Below are 24,234 nucleotides of genomic sequence, written 5' to 3'. Positions count from 1 at the left end.
GAAATCTTAGAGCCAGGTATGTGTCGTCTCTATGACAACAGCGGAACAATAAAGAGACATGGCAGCCCGGCCGCGATCCTTCATTCATCATTTTATTTTTCTCCGGGTCAAAGGTTACAGAGCTCACACTAGCATATACATGACCTCCCCCCCCTCCTCCCCTCCCTTCCCCTCCCCTCCCTTTTCCCTCCTCCCTCCCTCCCTCCCATTCCCACACAGCAGTGAGCGATTGCAGACGCAGATGGCTCAATCAATTATCATATTTATGATCAATAAGACTTATTACACATCCATCTTCGCCACAGCGTTTCATTTCAGTGGCTTGAACCCGTTACATGCCGCTAAGCTCCTCCGTTACTTCCAGTTATTGTCATCTACACGTTAAAAACTTGCCTCATGATCTATGGCATACGCAAGTGTTTCAGTAAAAACATTAAAAAAAAAAAAAAAAAAAAAAGACAAGTACATCGGTTAGCTCAAGAGGAAAGTTTCTAGCTTTTTTCTAACGCTCTTAAGCTTGGACTATACATGAAATAAGCACCTTCACAGGGTGTCTATAGTGTTATAACAGGTAGAGAAGCATCCACTGGGGTGTATTCACAGTGCTTTGAAATATAATCGTCAAACTGAAGATTTCAGAGTGGTCGGCATTACAGTATATTACTAGTCTCTTTACAGTGTTTATGCATCTTTGAATACACCCTCAGGGTTTCCAGTTTTGGACCATTCAGCTTATATCAACCTACAGCATGTGATTGTGTGTAGGTGTTAGTGTGTGTGTGTGTGTGTGTGTGTTAAAGTGTGTGACGACCCGTGAATGTGGTACAGTGGGCATTCTTTCAAGTGAGTGCGAGATTGACTGTGTGTTTATCTTCTTCAGTGGTTATCCCATTTTGTTCTGTGTGAGTATGTGTGTGTGTGTCTGTAAATCCAGAGTTGTGTGTTAATCGGACCAATCATTGTCTTCCAACTCGGAGTCGTCCTCGGAGTCAGAGTATTCCACAGCGATGCGGCGCGACAGGATGGTGGCCACGTCGTTTCCGACCGGCTCCCTCTTGGCCTGCTGCTCCTGCTGCTCCTGCACCTTCTTCAGCTGGATGCCTACAGGAGAACGTGGAGTATAAAGCAGCGTTTTAAACTCACACTGGCTTAAATAATACAGTGTGTAAGTAACTCAATTATCTGAACCGCCATTTAGGAAGTCAAAATGTTTTTTTTATTTATTAAGCAAACTTTCCATATAAACTCTGATCCCTAGGTCTATTTTAACCTACCACAGTTATGCTTACATGAGTGCACTTGTAGATTATGGTTGACAGTTATTTTCACTTTATTATTTACTTCCATATAAATCGCTTAAATAATGCAGTTAAACTGGAATAGTTTAAAACCCGTCTGATCCGTTTGTGTTTAGTTACATTAGGCGACTGCAGTGGTGATGCTGCATCACAGTGACTGTAAGTAACAAAATATATATATAATATATAAGTAAAATATTTCTATCCCATATCTCATATAAAAATTCTGTTTTTTGGTGAATAATAAAAGAGTTTCACTAATTATAATCTGTATTCTCTGAGTAGAGTACTGTCTATGATAAAGTCATAAAAAACCCAAACATACTTAAAAGTATATAAAGTATATTATTATATAAAGTTAAGTACATTTTTAAGTTTAACACAATATATGCAGATGTATTTTCATTTCTATATGTTGTTTCAGTGGTATATTGTTCTAAAGAAGATACACATACACATCTTTAGGGGTACACTAACTACAGCTCTTACCCATACGTATGGCAGCGAGCAGATCGCTGCGGGCATCGTTGACCACTGTGGTCTCAGCAGGTGCAGAGGAGGACATCTTGTGGGTTGTAAAGTGGGAGGCACCAACTGGAATGGGAGGAGGTGGAGGGCCAGGAGGAGGTGGGGCGGCCTGGGCTCCAGATACAGGTGGTGGAGGTGGAGCATAGCCCCCAGCGCCAACCATTGGCCCAAGAGGCACTGGACCTCCAGGAGGTGAGGCAAAGGCAGTTTGGGCAGAAGGGATGAGAGGGGCTGGGGGAGGAGGAGGAGGACCGGTGTTGGCGTAGCCATCCATGCTGCGAGAAAGACAAAATGAGAGAGAATTAGTAGAGTTTTAATCAAAATCATAGCCTGAACTCAGGTTTGCTATCAGAAGTACAGTGACCAGGGTTTGTGAGTGGAGCATGAAGATGCTGAACCATTAGGTGGCAGCATTACCTCAAAGTTCAGATGGATGGAGTCAAACATGAACCTGTGCTGACTTAAAATTGTATTATAGTAAAGCAGGCAGATAATTTAATCCAAATAGTAAACACTATTATCAACCTAGTGTCAACCCTCTGTATACTTCATCAATCTGCTCAGCTTCTGTTGCCTGGATTAGCAAAATAACTTTCTTCTAACTTTTATAAGATAACATTATTACACCTGCATTTTAAACATTTAAATGGGCATTCTTACTGAACTGGAAAATACAGAAAAAAGAATGTTACAGTGTGGATGCAGTAATTTGTTTAAATATGTCTTACATTATGTTTTATGTCATGTTTTTGTTGGTTTTTGTTGCTGAAAGTCACAACAATATTAAAAAACACCTACATTTGTCAGTAAATTATTATATTTTATATTATATTATATTATAATATTATATATTATTACAGTATGGGAAAAGCTTTGGCTTGTATGATTACCTGTAGTCCACTGGTGGGAGGGACATAGAGCCACCGTTCATAGCCTCAGTGGGTGGAGGAGGCAGCGGGACTTGGTGGTGGTGAGCGCGGCCGAGCGTCCCGCCCTGATAGGCCATGGCCCTGCCCCTGTTATCTTGGTCGCTTCCTCCACGAGGGGCGTGCCCTGCAGCCATCTGGGCAGCCAGGACGCTGGGTGGTGGGCCAGAGTAGGTGTGGGCGTGGCCAGGGTGGTTCATGGCGTTGGGGTAATGGTGCAGATCAGTACCGTGGCCCCTGACGGAGGCAGCAGGAAGGAAGAAGAGGAGGTGGTGGAAGGTGAGGTACAAAAAAATAAAAATGTAGGAATAATACTGCACATTTCTTCAACTTGAGAGTTTAAGTTTAGCTACCAGACTGAGATTATTCAAACATACAGTATGTGTTTCTTATAAAAATGATGAAAATGCACAAACATACTAGTGTGTGTGTTCACCTACCTGTTCTCTGGCGACATTGAGCCCTCAGAGGAAGCACCTCTGTCTCTGTGTATGGTGTGTCGATGGTCCGGCCTCAGCTCTTTATCCAGAGCCATCATATTCCACTCCTGCCGACGGTTCCTGGCCTTGCGGACCTTCTTCACCTCCCTCTGTAACGTCCCATCCACACAACGCCTCTGCTCCTACGAGAAAGATAGAAAAAGAAAGCATTCAGACTATTGGACTGGGTAGAAATAACACCAGTAACTGGCTGGCAGGCAAATAAAATCTCAAAATCTGACACAATAAACTGTGGTGTATTAAACCGTAGCATGATCTTGAACTGTACCTTCTGCTTCCTCTTCTCTTTCCTCTTGTCCTCGGTGTCCTGCAGCATCTTTTCCTTCCACAGGTCAAAGAAGTAGGATGGATCGGTGTAGAACTTGAGTGCTTCCTTGTGGTCATCCCTACAGAGATGGACACCAAAAAGGTTATACAGGTAAACAAATGTCTTTGTACATAAATGTCTCTGGTCTGAATGACAAGATAAGAGAAAAGGAAAGCATTTTTTGACAAAGTGTATGTCTGTGGGAAGTTGGGGATGAAACATGTGAAGCTATGAATATTGCAGAAGTTGAGGAGGCTGATGGAAGAACAAGGGTGAAATTATGAGTGCTGGATTCTGCATTTTCATCACAGAGACAGCATAACTGGAAATGACAGGATGAAAAAGTGGAAAGACTAGAGACAGAGAGAGGAAAGTGTGTTGCTGTGTAGTCAGCGTTAGGAGTTAGAATCCCACTGGAGACCGCCATGCTAAATATGTAATGCACTGAAGGTACTGGATAAAAGCAGCAGCCTAATAGTAAAAGGAAACAGCTCCAAATATGCTGCCCTACTGTGGATGTAGGTCAGAGATGCAACAAAATCAGATGAAGAACTTTTGAAAGGTTTTAAACATTATTGGCAACATTAACCTGATTTAATAGTTATAATAAAGGTCTGTGTAATAGACCTGATCAAATTAGAGTGTTTTTGTGTCTTTCGCATCTTAAAACTGCATTTTCTACTTTCAATGCAGTTAAAAGTGAGAAGTGAGAAGAAGTGAGAGTAAGTTTCACATTTGAAAGCTCAAAAATGACATAATAGATCCATTTTTATGATAGATAAACTAAATTACATGGTCAATTTTAGCTGTAGTCGTCTTTTTTTTTTTTTTTACAAATTTTTTAAATTTCTAATCTGTCTAATCCAAAAGACAATTTTTAAATTGGCACCAGTCCAGAACCCTGCATTTTCACAAACAGATACTTTATTTATTTCATGCTGTTAAAAGTGGGAAAAATAAATAAGTTTCACACTTAAAACCTCAAATGTTGGTAAGAAAATTATAAGCAAAATTGTATGATAGCTCAATTTATGACATGATATGATAAATTTAAACTGCAGTAATCATTTATACTATTATTACTACTAATATTTACACACATTAAACATTTTTTTGAATCTAAAAAGGAGCTTTTAAATTGGCACCAGTGCAGAGTACTGGTGTTTTCATTGAAAATTAATTTTGTACATGTAGGGGAAAAAATGCAAAAGAAACTCTTGATTGAAAAGCAACTCACAAATTGTACATACAGAAATGTTTGCGGCATTGCTTTTGCTGCCGAGACCACATGTGAGGTCTGAGCACTTAGTGAGAGCGACATCACCAACCTGTACGATGAGAGGATGCTGAGGGGCGGAGGCTTGTCGCTCTCATTGTACATCTCTTTGACAGGATTGGGCACGCTGCTCTTGGACACCACCTGCTGGTCCTGAGTGGTTGAGCTCTTGAAGGCTTTCCTCATGTTGATGTCTTGCAGGGAAACTGAGAGCACAAAAAGAGGAAGAGGGGACAAATGACTGGTTAAATGAATGGTCTACTGGAAAGACGGAAAAGGAAGAAATAAAATATTAACAACAAAGAAAAAGGCACTGAATAGGTGTTAAAAACAACAACAACAACACTGTCCAGGTTTGTGTCCTCTACTTTCAAAGATTAACGCTGAAAAACTTGAGACTGACAGGTCTCCCACAATGACTGATGACTTGTCCTTCCCCTCAGACCTCTAACCTCTGACCCACCTTCCTCCACCGTGGAGTCCAGCTGTGTGACCTTGACGGCCAGCCGGTCAATGCGGTCCTGGAGAGAATTGGCGCGCAGATAGAAGGTATTTGCCTCGTTGAACAGCTCGCCAAATATGTCCTCTGCATGTTTACCTGATAAGAAAGTGGAGGAGGACAGCAGAAAGAGAGAGACAAAGGGAGGAAATTTTTGAGAGAAACAGAAGGGCTTATGAGAAGGAGACTTGTAATCATTATCTGGAGCCAAGTAAATCCCCACAGAGACTCAAGTGCAATCAATACAATGGTAATGTGACACAATTTGAAACTGGAGTCTCTGCAGGAAATGGCGCCTCATACATATAGCAACAATCGTTGTTAATTAATAAATGTCTGCTGGCTGCAGGTTAACTTATTGCTACTACATGTATATTTATATGAAGCCCTTGACTGAAAACAACTGAATTAGTCTCTATTACAAGTGAAATTGTCATTTCGTTGAAGTTGTTAAAGGGATTTCTGGTATTGCTGGAGACTCTTAACCTCAGGATTGCTGGTTCAAAGCACTAAAATTCTGTAAAAATGTTTGTAAAGGAAAGTAAACAACATTCTCCCCCCTTCTTCAACAGCTGCTGTTCATGTGACACTGAGCAAGGCTCATATTCCCATTATTCTAGTGTAGCTGTTTAGTGGCTAATGTTGAATATAATATGTTGAATATAGTGGCTAATATTGGTGAATCTTACACTGCTTAACCCTAGTTGGTTGACGTCCAATCCCAGCATCGTTCAGTCACAATGAGCTCTATATAATAATAAATCTTATTATCTAAGTTATAATAAATCCATGATGTATGGTTTAAGATTCACACTTGAAAAGCAGAGCCAGAGGTTAACAGCTTCAGCGTGGCCCACAACCCTTTATGACATGTGACTGAATAACATTTTAATAAATGTTAAAAACAATAACATTTTATTGCTCTGCTTCACAGTTGTTTTTTTAACCTGTTATTTTGGACATATAATCCTGAAAAATAAGGATAACACTGCTCTGAAATGAGGCTTTATAAAGGGGGGTCTGGGCCACTACAGGGAAGTAACCCGTAGTAAAAGTTGTTAGTGTGAAATGATTGATAGCCTGAGGTTAATGTTAACGCTGGACTCAAGGTAAATGAGTACAAAAAGCCTTTTACTACGAGGTTGCAAAAGATTTTCTCTGGATGTCAAACAGGTTAAAACTTTGCCAGAGTAGTTTTAATACTGTCTTAATGACATTGTTTAAGTTCAAAACGCTGTGTGTAAAAAGGTGGTTTGGCAAACACACACAAACACACACTAAAGGCTATTTCTGTCCCTCCTGCTGACAGGATGAGCTGCAGGAAAAATATTTAGAGGAAGGAAGCATCACAGATCCGGCATGCAGAGCCCTGTCAACTCTGACCTCTCCTGAGGATTCTTATGGTCCACGCATACACACACACACACATACACACATGTGCACGCAGACATGTGCAATCCATGCATGTAGTCTGTAGGGTTGCTCCTCCAGGCCTGTGTGAGCATTTATATATAACCCACACAGCTGCTGCTGAAAGGCCCACTCCCAACGCAGGAACTCGACACAATAAGAAACAGACTGCAAATGGATGTGACAGGGCCAAAAAGGAGAGGGTTAACAGCTAAAATGGGACTGCTGATATTTTAACACAGTTAGTGTGAGATGGAGAAAACGGGTACAACTGAGGATAAACGAGCAAATGACGACACGGAGCGCACTGTTGACGGGTTCTAATGAAGGACATGGAAGATGGATGGAAAGACAGATGCCCTTGCTGCTGTAATCATTTTTGTCTGCTACATTTACAGTTAGGATAACAATCGATATGAAACAGTTCAGTACACAAACACAGTTAGCACAGTGTCATCCACACTCATCCACACACACACACACACACACACACTCACTGAGTGTATCTGCACTGTCACATGCACACAGCTGTCCAGATAAATTCATTTTTACAGAGCTATCTAAAAGGATTACATTTCAACCCTCCGTGCTCCAGCGCGATGCCGCTGTAAGCCCGCTGCTAGGCCAGTGACCCTGAGGCCCTGTAACCATGACAACGCCCAAATCAATCACGGCTTCGGGACTGATGATGAAAGCATGTGGTCTTGTCCTGCTACAAAGAGGCTACACACAGTCTAGACAGTCGTCATACTTAAGTTAGATATTGTAAGTTTCTGTTTTTGATTTTACACAAAAACCTTTATTTGTGTTTTATTTTCCAATATTTGCAGCTGTTTTTTTTTTTCTTGCAAAGGCTACCATTGTGTGAAATGAGTTTGTGTATATTTGTGTCTTACTTAAGCTGCTGAGCTGGCGGATGATGGCAGAGAGCGTGTTGTTCATCACACACTCCAGCTCGCTGCCGATGCCCTCGGGGAGCTCCCCTCGGCAGAGGTGACGGGGCTCGATGTTCCTCTTCACCAGCGGCATGGCGAGGCCTCACACCGACACAAACTGCAGGGAGACATAGGGAACAAGCACACGCACTGTTTGAGACATGCTGGTACTCTGGTTAAGAGAGGCTGTCTGTTATGGAGAAACCAGGTGTTGGCGAGCATCAGTTCTGCCGAAGACACTGAATCCACACCAGCTGTAGAAACACACAGTTGTACACATCTACCAAGGAGCTGACAGATACATTTATCAATATATAACAGAAATCATAATATGAGGCTGGATACTGTGTGTGATTTTGGTGATATAGTAATATCACATAGATGTAGTTTTTAACTGAAATTACAATTTGTTTTATTCTAAGTTAATCTGCCGACTATTTTCTTTATAAATTTGGTTTATAGAATACAGAAAACTGAAAAATCTGCATAATTTTGCCCAATGTGACATTAAAATTCCTTGTTTTGTCCAACCAACACTCCAAAACTTGGATATATTTTATTTACTATCACAGAAGACCAAGAAAACCAGCTAATATTCACAATAAAAAAGTTAGAACCAGTTTTTTTAAAAATAATGATTTAAAACAATTATATAATGATTAAAATTGTCACCAATTGATTTTTGTCCATCAATTAATCAACTAATTGCTTCAGCTCTAGTTTTAATGTATTTTCTTGGCCTTAAAAGGCTTAAGCACAATGAAATGTTCACCTTTCCTAAAATTATTTGGCTGTTCTTGCTGACTAAAATGAACAATGAATGTTGGCTGCTTGGTCATTCTAATCTAAAGTAGGATTTTACTTGAGAAAATGTGTCACTCACTCCTAGTAGATGTAATATTGCATAAAACCCTCAATAATCCTATTGAAAATATATTTACACGATTGATTCCAAGGTGCTGAGTCAAAATTTAAACATTTGATTTTGTCAGAATCACCAAACTCTAGTTTACACTGAAGTGAATGAAAATGAAGTGAAATGCAATAATCTTGCAATAAATATTACTTCCCTGTTTCAGGGCATACATTTATTTCTAACAACAGAAATTTTGAGGGTGTAGTATGCGGTGGTGTTATCGTTTTGCACTGTATTTCATTGTATGGTGTTCCTGTTATTCTGTCCAACCCCTGTATATAGGCTACAGTATACTGTACTGTAATAACATGATAGCTTGGGTGAGTCAGTGGTCAGAAAGCCAACAGTGATGACGAACACTGTCCCAAAGCAAGAAGACTTGTAGCAACCAGCAGAGAGATTAAAGCATTAGGGATAGGAAGATACAGCGTGCCAGCTAATCCCAGGCCGGCTTGTCACTGGCCCAGCTGGAATCCTGACACAAACACAGATTCATGGATGTTGTCGGACAAACACCAAAAAGGCAGAAAATCATCGGTCAAGCCAAAATCGAATGGGCATTTTCACATATGAATGCACTGTTGCTGAGAATGAGGATATCCAGACTGACACATGAAGCTATACCGCTCTCTCCGGAGAATATGCAGGATTTTACACTTGCTTACTTGCCCACAACTTTGAACTTGCCTGCCTAAAATAAACCTCTACTGGCTCTGATCAGACACTCTCTGTTGTTCAAAGGACAAATGCTGAAAGCAGGAGAAATCCCAGGGTGCATCAGAGCAGCCATCTTATCGCCGCTTCTTCCTGCTTCCTGTTTTCGCCGTCTCGTTCCTGGCTCCCCTTTCCTGGTCCTCCCTGTGTCACAGCTCTCCTTCCCGTCCAAACACTTGGTCAGAACAATACAGCTACCGCTCAAGAAGCGGCGGGGAGGACAAACAGAAAGACAGATGGAAACATGCACGCACACTTTTCCAATAAAAGCGCCCGCACACAATTTTTAGCCTTGCCAATCAAACGATGCTCTCTTAATACTGGTTCCTGTGTTTATAATGAGCAGCCATGCCAAAAGAATAAATCACTTCAGAGAAAAGCAGATTGGAGAGACTACAGGAGCCTTGGCTGTGTAACAGATAGCTAATAATAGCCAGGTATAAATACACCTCAAACTACCCAAACTTGCAGATATTTAATTGTGATCACAGTGAAAATAAGTTTTTAAATCCTTGTTTACCCATCACAACTATATGGGCCTTCTAAGTGGCTTCCAATATTTATCCTTTATACTTTGTGAATCCTTATCTTATAAAAGACTGAATAGAAAGATAGATTAAGTCTTCAATGCAATAAATCACAAACAAAGCAAGTAGCAGTGTTGTGCTATCAGTGTCTCAACAGGAAACTGCTGTAATTACAGATCGTGTCATTACAGCTGTCCAAGACAGAGAAGAGACACTTCTGTTCACGAGGCCAATTCCCACCAGCTGAATCCTTATCTGGTCACATTTTCTCAGCAAGAGACCCCCTGCAAACCCCAACAGCCTCACACCAATAAGAGAAAATAAAGGGTAAAATTACACCATCATGTGGTGCCACAAAGCACGCCGAATACAGTCAATAATGAGGCTCGGTTTGGAGTGAAAGCTCTGCTTGGATTTAGCAAATTTTAGAAAGACTGTGCTTGTGATGTTTGAAAAGGAGGTGATGCAAATGAGAAGATTGCATGTTTTTGCTGTCTGGCTGGCATGACAATCACATCAATGAGGCGAAATAATGAGCTACTGGGGGCGAGCTGGAGGAGGGAGGGAGGAAGGGAGGGAGGAGGGACGGGCCATGTCTGCTTGTGAGAAATGAGGGGAAAGTAGAGGCTGAATGAGAGAGACACCAAGTAGGATAAGAGTGTGTGTGTGTGTGTGTGACAGAAAAGAGACAGTGAATGAGACAGTGTGTGAAAGAGAGGGAGAGAAAAGGTTGTGTGTGACATTAAGAGGGTGGACAAAGTGTGTGTGTGTGTGTGTTTATGTGTGTGTGTGTGTGTGGGTGGGGGGGGTGAGAGTGTATCGGGGTGGGGGGAAGGGTAGGAACAGGGACCTCGGGGAAGCCACTGAAAGGTTCCCGGGACAATAGGGCTCCGTTCACACGGCAACAGCGCTAGCTCTCCCATGCATCCTCCCCCTCCTCCTCCTCCTCCTCCTCCTCCTCTTCGACCTTCTTTAAGGCCCCCTGTACTCTTGCAATGAAAGCGTAGTGAGAGTGCTCCTCCTTCATCCTTCACTCACTCAGGGAGAGAGACTAGGGCAAGAAAAAGGAGAGCAAAGCCTGAACATAAGCTCAGCTCAACCACAACTCCAGAGAAGAATACATCAGCTTATGCTTTTACTCCCATACTTCGTGTTTCTGGCTCTTCCTTTTTGTAACGTGTTTGGATGCTTACATTTTTACAACCAAACATGGACACAGAAGCATTCAAGCATGCACACATGGACAAACACACACAAACACACCAGGTAGCCTCTCAAATGTCCCATTAGCGCATCTAAACAGCCCCTTCAGCAGCAAAAAAATGTCTTTGAACCTCGGAGGGGTGACACTCAGGGTGAAACACTTCCCCTGTGACTCCTACAAGATGCCCACATCGCTACGCTGACACGCAGCGAAAGAGGAGGCCAGATGTGAGAACTCCATTAAGCTCTGAAAGGGGAGTCATTACCAATTTATGAGTCGAGTACAGCTTCTTGTGTTGCAGGCTGTTTTGCTTGTTCTGATGTTATGAATAATACAGCTTGGATTACGTCAGGTCACACTGCCCTAAATATGGTGTTAAAAAAAAAATTCTGCCCTGACACTGTGCCTCCAGGAACATCTCCTTATCCCAATATTAGTCCGAGTAACCCGTGGTCAAACATTCATGGGACTGTGCCTACTGAATAGTGAATCCCTCGGGGTAGAGAGAAGACCAGGGAGCTAAGTGATAACTTTTCCCTTCTTTTCTGCTGCCAAAAACACTGAATATCTGTTAGGAGAGGAGATCAATACTATTATTATCATACTAAATTTTTTGCTGTCAACATAATGATTCAAGCTGTAATTGAGAACGGACCAAACTTGTTGCTGAAGTGTAAGTTGCTATATTTCGATATCACTATGGGGAAATATTCATATTTTGATCATGTCAACAACATTACCGAGGCCTAATATCTGTTGAGTAAATCTGCAGGATTATTCTTATTCAAACACCTGACATTTTGATGCACACCCTTTCCCATGCTGTCATAATCCTAATGCTGGCACAGATGCAGCTAAAACAGTTGATTCATCAATTAGCTGACCAGTCTATTGATTCAAAAGGTGGTAATCAATGAAGTCATAAAAACAGCAATTGTGGGTGTCAGCTTTACATCTCGCTTTTCTACTGTCTTTTTGACAGAAACTGGATAAGATTTCAGGGGGGGTTTGGCTGTTGGTCAGATTAAGTGAGCACCTTTTCACTAGCTGCACCACAGGATATTGGTAATATCTTCCCAATGAATAAAGATTAAGCTGCCATTATCAATATCTATAACTAAGATGTCTTCATTTATATCTCAGTAACACTTTATTTGGATTAAGGTTGGACAAATTGTGGTGTAATCACATGGATGTCATATTTAAGTTATATCTGAATACTATTATGCTTGTTTCGTGCCTAAAAATGCCCACTTTATCCACTCCTTTCACTCTTTTAGCTACCCACAGACTGACACACACATACACATACATACACACACACACACACATACACACACACATACATACACACACACACACACACACACACAGGCGTGAACTAATGGCAACCGCGATCAATCACTGTTCCGCACCGTCGCTTCTCGTCATTGATGGACTGACCCACATCTGTTCATCCACCTCGGTTCCCATGAATTTTCTGCCAATTTTAAATCTAAAATTTAACCAACCGTTTTCTGTCTAGGTGCCTAACAAACTGATTAACACGCCGGCGTGAAAACAACATCAAATATGCAGCCAAAAAAGAGAGATTTAAAGTTACCCAAGCAAAGGGAATAAATTCAATATTATGGTTAACGGTTATTATCCTCAACTGGGGGTCCGCTCCAACTGACCACTTGGTTAGCTAGCTTATGTCCAGTGGTCGACTTGTTAGTTTAGATAAATGAGACTACAGTCAACAGAAATAACCACACAAATGTCACCATTATTATAAAGGGTGTTATCAGTCGTTGTAAAAAGTACCATAAGGCCCTCACCAGTACTTGAAATATTAGAAGAAAGCAGCCCGTCCGCATGTCCCGTTAGATACTCCCATTAGCTCTGCCATCCTGTGTCCCCCCAAGCCCGTCTGGCCACTCCGGGGAAACAATCCTTTGAGGACAGGGTCACGCCCACCGGCCACATCAACCAATCAGATCTCCAAGCAGGGGATTTAACACATGATGGGCGTTCAAATCAACCAATGGTATCTCTAGAATGGAATGATTGACAGGGAGACTCCCCAGCGCTGTTGCGAACGGAGGGGGCGGGGCTACGGTTGGGCGTTGCTGAAGAGCTTAAAGGGGGGTTTTTTACGCAACTGGCTCCCACTTGTCAAAATTATAAGGGCTTTAAAGATACAGATGGTGATGTGGTACAGACCTTTTGGCAAGAACTTGCTACTCATATTTTCAGCTTCATTGATGAGCCTTACACTTCTACTTTATGTGATGTTTTTTATATTTTTCCAACACAAAAGCTATTCCTTTCAATACACTGTCAATTTCTATATTTTTGATGGCTAAATTTTGTATCCACAAGCGTAAATTTTCTAAATCCTCTCCTAGTTTACTGCCTTTCCTTGCAAATTCAGTCTCCTGTAATCCTTAAGCCATATGAAGAACCACAAAAGTGCCTTACTACTGTCTCCACACTCAAAATTTACTTATGTAAATGTGTCATTTTTATTTATTTACTTGTTTACTATCTTCAGTTCTCTTGTTTCCTTTGGGGTTTTTTCGTTGTTTATTTTGTTTTTTATATACATGGTTTTATTCTTGTTTTTTATTTTCAATGTCCTTTATGGATTTGTTTGACTGTTTGTTTTGTGTGATGTTTTTTCCTGTATTGTTTGGGTGTGTTGCTTATTTCAAATTTTGACCAATAAAGTTGAGAGAGGAGAAAAAAAAGACATTTTGAGGCCTGTGTGGATTTTGTCGACATGAAGACCTATTTCGATGATGAGCAATAGCAGAAAACTGTGCTGGAGAGAGTTTTAGGGGTTTAAATAACATGCTACAAGCAGTGATGCTGAGGATAAGCTGAGGTAGTATTGTATAACAGACTGAAATAGCTGGGCCAGCATCCTGCAGGAAGAGGTTGAGTGAAAGGACTCGCTATACTTAGATCTGTGCTTTACTCTCCCAGGTGTGTTTGTAGACAGCGGGAGAGGACTGTCATCAAAGCAGGGAAAGAGAGCAGAGAATAGTCTCTGGACTGTAGTCAGGGTTCAGTCCATTAGAAAGGGAAAGGGAGGTTCATTATTGAAAATACAGTTCTATTCCTGGACAAGGGGGGAAGCCACAGTCTGCTTTTGCTTTACAGTTGTCAGTTTATCATTTATAATTGATTTGGCCATGAATACCAAAGCACAAATACATGATTGTGACTATGTCATTAAGTGGGGCAGTTACGACTTAAGAGCATGTTGGCACAGTTGGACTTTTCAGCAAATGTATACCTTGTTCCTAGCTTGAGATCCTGGGCAATTGAGAAAAACATTGTAGATTTCATGTTAGTTCTGGAACGATTACACCACCTATTGATTAGTCGATCAACATAAATTGAACCTGCTACCATTTTGATTACTGCCAACAGTTGCTTTTGTTTCCAAGAAAAATGCCAAATAATCTCTGGTTCCAGTTTCTCAAATCTGACAATTTGCTAATTTGTTTTATATGAACTGCAAAATCAGTTTCATTAGATTTAGGGAAATTTTAACAGGATTTTCCCACAATATCTGACATAGACTTAATTAATCGAGAGCATAATCAGCAGATTAATCAATAATGAAAATAATTAATTGCAGCTTTTTTTTCCTCCATACATTTTGTTGTGAATATATATCAAACATTTAGCTGAAAGTATGTTATCCTAAAAACTTAAAGTAACCTTTTCAGATTAGTCTATCAAACAGTCATATATAGGTAATTAAATTAAAGACAATAAAGTGTTAAAATCTTTAAACTTGTCATGTAATAACCCTTCTGTGACACTGAGTATTGTTGTTAAGTATATGTTGAGTACAAGCGCAAAACTTGACGCACATGATGTTCCCATTAAAAACTGATTTTCCAGCAATTTCATACATATTTCCTGCCAGCTAATGTGATTTGTCTGAATCCTTGAGAAATAAACAGCTTAGTGTAGCAGTAATGGTAAACAACAACATCAATTTGTATCAAACATTAGCAGCTTGCACACACACACACGCGCCCAAAATATCAACAATATGAATGTTTCCACTTTTATTGTCAGGATACTTGCTTCATGTAAAATATTTCAATACAATACAGTACAATGCATGTTCCATCTGCCATCCTCCATGCGATTGGTTGGTTTTGTCATCATGTTGTAAGGCTTGCCACGGCGTACAGCAGCTGAGCTCTCAGTCAGCGCAAACTGTTTCGCCACACTTACCATGAAAACAAAACCATGAAAACAGATTAAATTATAAACTACTAAAATCTTTTTTTTTTTTGTCATCTTTTTTTTTTGTCCAAAAACCCTCAACGCCACAGCTGTGAGGGTTCTACATCCTCCCAGCATGCTTCACAGCAGCTCAGTTCAGTCCTCAGCTGAAGCCCTCACAGGGCCACACACACACACACACACACATACAAACAAAAAACGGACAGACAGAGACAGACAGGAGGACAGACGGACAGGGAATCTGTCAACGCCGGCAGTCACATAGCAGCTTTCAGTCTCATCCGAGCTTCGACAGGAAGAGGGTAACTGGCTGGGGAAGGGCGTAGGTGTAGACAGGTGGAGAAGAAGAGGGGAGGGGATGACACAAGAGATTAACATGTGCCCCCCCGCCCTGCCGTCCCCCCCCAAACCGAGCCATCTTCTTTTGGCTGGTTTGATTACGTCTGAGTAAATGAAACAGGTTGGATTGGACCATGATATCCATTCTTCTCATCCTCCCGCATTGTGTTTCACCCATCGGGTTTTGCTCTATAGCGTTGTTTCTAATACTTGGGTTATGGTGTGTTATCTTGAAGAAGTGCAGGTTGTTGTCATTCTGGCCTAATAGACTGCTGCAGAGAAGGTGCCCTCTGTGGGGTGGGGTGGGGTGGGGGGGTTTGTTGCAATGGACATCCCCACATCCCTCAGTACATTCTTTCAGGTGGGCGTGATGAGGGCTGTGTATGCATATGTGTGTGTGTGTGTGTGTTTGTATGTATGTGTGTTGGAGGGGTGTCTCAGTAGCGGTGGGTCTGGTGGGAGTACTGGGGTGGCTGTTGGGAGGTAGAGGAGTATCCCATGCTGCTTTGGGGCAGTGATGTGCTTGGTCCAGGGTTCTGGTAGGCAGCATGTGGATTGGAGCGCTGCAGGGAGAAGAAATTCATTAAATCCTTTTAATGTTATTCATTTTATCCTGAAGTGTTGGGTGAATATTTACTACACTGTTTGGTTCTGCTTCAAAACTTTGCTTCACTTCTGTTAATGACCTTGTTTTGGAGGTTGTGATGTTGACAAGCTGACACAAAGAGAAAGACAGGAGCTTTATCGTCATCCAAATGTCAAGCTAATTTTAATCAAACTTTTACAAAAAGGTGCAAAGAAATTAAACTTGTAATGTAGAAAGGCAAACATGTAGGTGGCAGTAATGCACCACAGCACTGGATGTCAGCTGAAGTATTCCTACTCTGTCACTTACAGAAAAATATTGCATCAAGGCAAAGTGACAAATGCATTAGCCAACTGTCATCTCTCTATGTATGTTAAATTTTTCATGTTTCATGTTGTCTCAAGTCAGTGACATGAGAATAAAACCGCAGAAACAACTGATCAGTCACCTAAGCTGACTTTTTCTTCATGACAGTATTTGTAGTACAGTAAAATCCATTTCCATGACATTTATACTGCATAAATTGTTTATCAACAAAACCAAACTCCACCATGAGTGAGTATAAAAATTCAAGATGTTTTATTTATTTCCATCCAGCTTGTAAGTAGACTACTTTGTGAGTGTGTGTGTGTGTGTGTGTGTGTGAGAGAGACCTACCTGGTAGTCTGAGGTCATTATGAGGCCACCTGAGGTAGTGGTGGGCGGGACAACTCGCACTTTCTTCAGAGGCGGGCCCTGGACGTGGCTGTTGTCAGGGTTGCCAGTGTGCCCCGCCCCATTTGTGTGGTTGTTTCCCTGTTGCTGCTGCTGGTTTTTCTAATACACCCCCCCCCAAAAAAAACATGTACATTGTCAGTGCTGAAACCATATATTGTTCAGTTCCATTGTGTATTTACTACCTCGTTTCTCCTTCACCCTTCTGTATCTAATATTGAAATAAACACCCTGAACAACTGTATATAAACAGGCACATTCATTGCTTACTTTGTCTGCCTTGTCCTCTGGCTCCTCCTCTGTCAGGAACTCCCTCTTGGGGTAGGGGATCTGGCAGCCTGCAAAAACACTGGGGAAAAAGGCAAAGAGGCTTGTCAACTTCAAACATTTATTCCCATGACTTGGGGTTAATTAGCTAAGGGACCCGTTTGACGTGTTAGACGTCCCTGGGGCATGTGATCCGAGCCTAAGGAGTAGTGACTCACTCAGAGGTGGGCAGCGGTTCCTCCAAAAAGTAGGGGTCCTGCATGGCCTGCTCGGATGTGATTCTACGGATGGGGTCCATGGTCAACAGCTTCTGCAGCTTTAATGAATTGAACACAATGTTAGCCTCAAGCATGAAGGGGAGCAGTATGATGACAAGGCGTGTTTCATGTGCCACCGAGAGCCAAACTATAGCTGCACTGCTGTTATGGATTTGCCATCATAATAGACTGAAGTTAAGCAGAATACATGTCATTGCTCTATTATTGATGTATTTAAACTCACCAAGTGGAATGCTTTGCTGTCTGGTTTGACTTTGTGTTTTTCCATGTACTTTATAAGGCTGCAGTTTGTGTATCTGTGATAGAGGAGAAGCATGTTGTATTAACTTCAATGCAATTACATCGTAATAAGAGGTATTACATGGTAATAATAAGAATTGTGTGGAACACGTCTTTTTTTTGCCAGCAGACACAAGACTTTGCTTTGCTCAGAGTTTGTTTTTAGATCTTTTTAAGAAAACTGGGACAGTGTTGCTCTGCAGACTCACGTGTTCCTTCTAAAGTCTTTCATCAGTGTGGAGTGTTCTGGCATCTTTTTGATGTCCTCCCAGTCTTTATCTGTCAAATGAGGGAAAAACAGGATTACAGCATGTCACACCCTCCCTCCCTTCAAGACCAGATTATTTAGGTTGTAGGGTCTGGATTACAATCTTTTAAGTACAAACATCACGTTGTTACAGCTAGAGCAACCGTAGTGTGCTTTGGTTTGGACTTAAAAATACCAGTTAAAATCAGGTTGTTTTGCATTTGCACAACACTCATGTGAATGAAGTTTTTAAACATTCTCCCCAATTATCTCTCGGCTTAAATTAAGAACCACAACCTCAGCTGAGACAATTGCAAAGGGATTGTTGAATGAGCCCTGGTGTAAAATTTGCAAGGCTTGATTTCCTACAGAGGCAAAACAAAATCCATCAAATAGGCTGGTGAGTTACACAACAAGAGCAGCAGAGATGGAAGAGAAAAAAGATCAGAAGTGGCTTATGTGAACTGGAAAATATAGCCCCAAATGTAGCCCTGCAAGTAAAAGTTTCTATGTTTGTGACTTGGCTTCATCTATAGTGTCAGCAGATTGATGTTCAGAGCCAACAGACCACATTATTGCCTTAAGAAAAGGAACAAGGAAATAATCTGCCTCTTCTAGGAAAGGAAAATGTTTATCCTTCCACACCATTTTCCGCTGAAAAGGCAACACAGTAACAGTAACATTTTGGTATAATAGCAGCTGAGCAAAATTAACATCCCTTTTTGAAACAATTCACGTAAATGATTAATAAATTAGTGTGTAATGATTTCAAACAGAACAGATCCAAACACATCTTTTCTGGATATTTTCTCCCAAAGTCTGGCAGCGGTGGGGTCTCACCAGCAGGGAATCCCATGACGTTAAAGATGCGGTCCAGTTGGTCGTGGTGGTAAGGGTTACTGGTCTTGATGTCCTCCTGGCGACAGTGGAATATGGGCTCAGATGTCAGCAGCTCCGCAAAGATGCAGCCAATCGCCCAGATGTCTGAAAGGAACAGAACACACGCCAAATGCTATCATTAAGCTGGCAGCACATTTTCACAAATGGGACGTTGCGTTGACAGATGGTGTCGCGCGGTTCTCACCGATGGCTTTGGTGTAGTGCCGAGCCCCAAGCAGTAGTTCAGGTGCTCTGTACCAGAAGGTGACCACCACAGGGTCGAGATCGGCTAAAGGCTTCAGTGGTGAATTGAAGAGACGGGCAAACCCCATGTCCGCTGCAGAGTAGATATGTTGGTCAGTAGAGCAATAACAATCTTAAACAATAAATGAAATATTAAGAGGAGACATACATACCAATTTTTACTCTACCCCTTTCTGGCCCTTCCCCCATCACTAAAATGTTAGCTGGTTTCTGAGGGGAAAATGAGACATACATACAACTGTAAATTGCTCCAACAATCCACATATTTAAAAAATATATATTAATAAATAAAAGATATTTCAGATTAGTTTGGCCCAGTTGTTGAGCTACAATCCTGTATATGGTGTGCAAACAAAACTCTATGTTGCTGCCCTCTAGTGGACATAATACACCTACTGCATCCCACAAGAGAGAAGATATACCATTTCACTTTGTCAATCAGTGCATGTGAATGGCAGATAATTCAGCATCCCTGTCTAACTGGTAATATCTGTCAACATATTAGAATACTCTTTATTTTTAAATTCTTACCTTACAGAAACTACTGCAATACAAACAAACCATGTAAAGTTTCCCGTATAGCTAAATAACTAAAGTTATATCTAAAAAATACACATACATACTTTGTAATAACCTTGCACCAAAACAACTAGAACATAATACGGAAAAAAGTGTAATCAAATTGTTAGTAATCTTGGTCAACTCAAACATGTTTACAAATCAAAAACATGCAAAAACAGATGGTTTCAAGCCATAACTAAACACATGCAGTCTGACGCAGCTTCACATGCCTTTCACTGATTCTTTGCCCAATAACAATTTTCCAATCTTTCATCAACTGGTGCCCTGTTTTCCCTTCTACCTAAATATTTTCTCTCTCTCTCTCTCTCCCACCCCTCCTCCCTTGTCCTCCCCAATCCTCTTACAAGGTCTCTGTGGAGGACCCAGTTGGCGTGGAGGTAATGGATGCCATCCAGGATCTGGTAGAGCAGAGACTTGACCATTCCTCTAGGAAGCTGAAGTGGCTTCTTGTTGGCCTTGGACGCTCTGTGGAACTTAATAATGTGCTACGGGAAGACAAGATAATAGTCAGGGTGGCGTGCATGCACATTACATGTTGACTGCAAAGTATTTATGTCCTTTTACTACATTTGGTTGGTCACAAATGTTATGCTACAGGCAAGACCAGTAACGCTGATGTTTGTGGCATGTGTTTCCACTTCCTCGGGATGGGAATGTGACTGTTGCAGCTCTGTGGCAGAAAATGGCATTTTAACTCATTTCTGATATCTTGCCAGTTGAAACTGCCAACTGTAATGCAGCAGAGGTTTGACAAATGTTGAATACTGGTGTATGTGTGTGCTTAAATGAGACTTAGCAATGCATAATTAGCACCATTTTCTACTTCCTTACAACTGGCTGATGGTGTGTATAGGCGTCAGTACTATAAGTAATTCTGCATTTGTGAATTGTCCCTCATTTTATAAAAAACGGAAGTGTTCACATATAGGCAAAAGACAGCAGATGGCATAAAAAATGTGTAACCTACTTCTGTTCTGTTTACAAGTACGCCTATGTGCTCATACTGTATATAAGTGGGAATGCACAGTATGTGCATGCATGCGTCTTAACTATAAACTTTGAGCAAAAATTAATTATACAGATAAATATCCACATGCACTCATATTTGCATATTCTGTAGATTAGATCGCAATATATTTGATAAGTCATGTCATGCAGCTCCAGTGTTTGTGTGTGTGCATTTTACCCAAAGGTCATGTTCGGCGTAGTCAAAGAGCAGCCATACTTTACGGTCTGCGTGTGACAGGAAAACCTTCTGCAGTGAGATGACATTGGGATGCTTCAGCTCCCGCAGCAGCTGCAATATATGAGGACTGCATTCAGAGGACTGGACATACGCTCTCATAGCAGGAATCATGAATGACAAACAGCCAAATAACTGAACTGTGAGAAGTAATAAATGAATGTGCTGAATGCCATCAATAAAACATACAGGGTGTGTAAAGCAGTGGTTCTCAAAGTGGGGTCTGGGGACCCTCAGGGGTCTTTGAGGGGGATCCAGGGGGTCCCCAGCAAAAAGGGGAATAATTTACTTTCACTATAATTTCATCCATAAATAACACAGTGACAGAATGTATGACTGTTTTGGTCATGGGTTTCATACACTTATACAATAAAACATCTAAAAAAAAATCACATCAAATGGGGGACCCTGGTCTAATTTGTGTCAGTTTTGGGGTCCTTGCAATGGAAAGGTTTGAGAACCACTGTTGTAAACAATATCAAGAACAAATTAATCTAATAAAATACTGAAACTAATTAAATTCAAAGAAGTTTGTTTGATTTTGTTGAGGCCCTGTTAGTTTGGTGTTTATCATGTTCATGATGTTTTGTTAACTTCTGTATGCATTATATTCATGTTTATTCTCCAAACCAAAACCTACTTTTTCCTTCTTCTCTGACTCTTTCTAGTTTTTTGTGTCTTATGTCTGCTACTTATTTAACACAAGTTTCTTTGTAAAAAGACGGTGATTCTGATGTTACATAAACCACCTAGGAATGACATGAAGGTGTTTAACAGAGACCAAACGAAGAGACACAGAAAACTAAGCAGCTCTTACTGCAATCTCTCTGCAGGCTGACATGGAGATGCCAGTGCCTTCAATCTGCTTGAGGGCGTAGTCCTTATCATCCTTCCTACAAACACAGAGAGAGGCAGAGCAATATCAACACCAGACCAGACTGCCAGCCCCCTGAGAGCCGTCTGCAGACAAACATAAAGGGGGGCACTTGGCAGCTGGCACAGGGACTCTGAGAAGAGGCCGAGTTGCATTACCTCCAGATTTGTGTAATCAAGCTCACCTCTGAGGCTCAAAACAATAGAGGGGGAGAGGAAACAGGCCCTGTCTGGCAGCTGGCGAGGGACAAACAGAGCACTGGGACTGGCTCTCACTTGAATGAATCGGTTGCAACCCCTCCCTCCCTCTGGCCTAAATCATCTCATAAACCCATGCTTTGTGCCTCCTCAGGCCTCATCCAACTGCTGCAGCACAAATTAGCTCACAGAGTCTCATAAACAGCAGCCTCCTAAAGTGAACTCAAACATCTTTAAACACTTTAGGGCTCTTTTTGTGTGGTTCGGGCTGCCAGAATGTCCGGGGCTGTGATAATCCGCCTAGTATGGGCCTGGTAGCTCAAGAAGCCATCAGCTCTTCTCAGCTTTGGTCCAGACACACTGTTAAAAGGGTTTGTATTAGATACAGTGGAAAAAAAGGAAATAAAAGGTTTAGAAATGGAGGTGGGTGACGCCCTGGTGGCCTTGGGGTCTTAAGGTCACAGTGTCCCTGGTTCTGGCCTGGCTGGATATCAAACCCTCATCTGTCTCTCCCAAAATTTATCTCTCCACTGTAAACTCTGACTCTAGAAAAAACACTTGAAGGTGGGCTGCAGTTAAAAGGAAAAGAGGAGGAAAAAAAGAGCATGAAAGCAACACGACCACATATCAAATTATAGTGTGCAAGTAACATTTTTACAATTTATATACAAAAGTAGTCAGGATTTGTGTCCACAATACGTGAACATCATTTGTCATGATTCACTAAAAGCACAACAAATTCATAAAAGCATGTTTTTAGGCATGTAAAGTAAGATGTGTTTGTTTGTAATTTATTTACTAAGGTGTGTATGCTTGAGATGTTTTTGCCTTAGACTGCAGTTTTTTTTAATAGAGTGAATGGTTTTCATACTAATTTGATGAAATATATATCATCAAATTAGTAAATTAGGCCAGTGTGTGCACGCATGTTCTTTACTAATGTGTGGTTTTTTGTTAGTTTTTTTTTTTTTTAAGTTCTTATTGTGATGTTGTTGTAGCAATTCCCTTTGTCCCAGATGAATTTCTCCTGAGGGAGACAACAAAAGTGACCTTGATAAAAGCTGCTGTGAAGATCTTTTCCTTGATCTTTGCCCCTGAGACCCTCAACATCAACAAGTGCTGCTACACATGCGCCTGCTTCACCCTACATCCATTACATCACCATTCATTTTACTTAATAAAACTTGACTTTACCACTGCTTTTACAACATAAGCCTCACATCTACAAGAAAGGCAAGCCACAATCACAACAGTAAAGCAAATGTCAGTGCTTGTATACATGACAGAAAGCGTCATCAGCAGCCTGACATATGAAAATCCCTGAAATTCAAACACACTGCCTTTACATTGTTCCTGTATTTCTCTGCATAAACCTCTGGCAGTATGCCTCCTCTGCAAGTAGCACACGATTCTAGCCTTGAAGGAGAAGAAAGAATAAATGAGATAAGTAAATAAAACGTATTAAGGAGAGGAGAAGTGCTGGCTAGAGGCCTTGCTGGTCATTAACTCACCCATCTTTTCTCTTCGCCTTGTACACATGACCGTAGGTGCCTCTTCCCACTTTGCATCCTTCGTACTCAAACAGGTCCTCGACACGCTCTCTTTCGCCGGTCAGCTTTACTTTAAAATCATAGTCCATTTTCACCAGTGTTCAGGCTGAATGTATCCGCTCCTTTCCTTTTTTTTTTGAAGCGTCGCTTGGGAGGCAACTATAAAGCGACTCCAACGAGCTCGGTTTGGTAATTCAGCTAGTTGCCTTCCCCCCCCAAGCGTGGCCCTTTCTTCCTTCAGCCCAGCTTCCACATCGAGTTTTCGGGTCAAATTTAACGCTCTGGAGGGGGATGTGTGGTGCTCGGAGATAGTCCAGGTGGGAAAACGAGCCCGAAATGTCTTCCTTTCTCTTGTTGCTACGTTTCTCTCAGCCGGTATCTGCTGCTCCAAAGAGACGCACTTCACTTCGGTAACGACGGCGTATTCCCGCACGGCACTGTCGTAAAACGTCGTAAAGAAGAAGAAGACAGCCCCTGGTGCAGAGGAAGAGCTTCAGAAAAAAGGACTAGACTATGGACTGTATGTAATATATAATATTGTATATATGTATATATAGAGAGACTGTATATATATAATATTTATATACAGTCATTGGACTAGATCAATGGTTCCCAACCTTTTTGGCCTGTGACCCCCTTAA

The 24,234-nt window shown here is 41.4% G+C and overlaps 2 protein-coding genes across 2 annotated transcripts; both read right to left on the bottom strand.

Moving 5' to 3' along the window:
• Nucleotides 1–406: 406 nt before the first annotated feature.
• Nucleotides 407–12,983, bottom strand: wasf3b (WASP family member 3b). The gene is made up of 9 exons (XM_044339663.1): nucleotides 12,861–12,983; nucleotides 7,641–7,797; nucleotides 5,299–5,433; nucleotides 4,888–5,041; nucleotides 3,521–3,638; nucleotides 3,193–3,374; nucleotides 2,717–2,989; nucleotides 1,788–2,101; nucleotides 407–1,101 (listed from the first exon to the last, which is right to left on the bottom strand). The coding sequence occupies exons 2-9, from the start codon at nucleotides 7,771–7,773 to the stop codon at nucleotides 944–946; spliced, it is 1,467 nt and encodes a 488-aa protein (XP_044195598.1). The 5' UTR covers nucleotides 7,774–7,797; nucleotides 12,861–12,983; the 3' UTR covers nucleotides 407–943.
• A 2,114-nt stretch (nucleotides 12,984–15,097) lies between these two features.
• On the bottom strand, nucleotides 15,098–24,040 carry cdk8 (cyclin-dependent kinase 8). Its single transcript, XM_044339664.1, has 13 exons — nucleotides 23,555–24,040; nucleotides 21,790–21,865; nucleotides 20,916–21,026; nucleotides 20,074–20,214; nucleotides 19,300–19,357; nucleotides 19,089–19,220; nucleotides 18,845–18,988; nucleotides 17,967–18,036; nucleotides 17,702–17,774; nucleotides 17,419–17,516; nucleotides 17,204–17,282; nucleotides 16,877–17,035; nucleotides 15,098–16,196 (listed from the first exon to the last, which is right to left on the bottom strand). Exons 1-13 carry the CDS (start codon nucleotides 23,680–23,682, stop codon nucleotides 16,071–16,073), a joined length of 1,395 nt encoding a protein of 464 aa, XP_044195599.1. The 5' UTR covers nucleotides 23,683–24,040; the 3' UTR covers nucleotides 15,098–16,070.
• Nucleotides 24,041–24,234: the final 194 nt, after the last annotated feature.

This window comes from Thunnus albacares, chromosome 21, assembly GCF_914725855.1.
Source record: "Thunnus albacares chromosome 21, fThuAlb1.1, whole genome shotgun sequence".
Classification (NCBI taxonomy): Eukaryota; Metazoa; Chordata; class Actinopteri; order Scombriformes; family Scombridae; genus Thunnus; species Thunnus albacares.
This window is presented reverse-complemented; position numbering and strand designations above follow the sequence as displayed.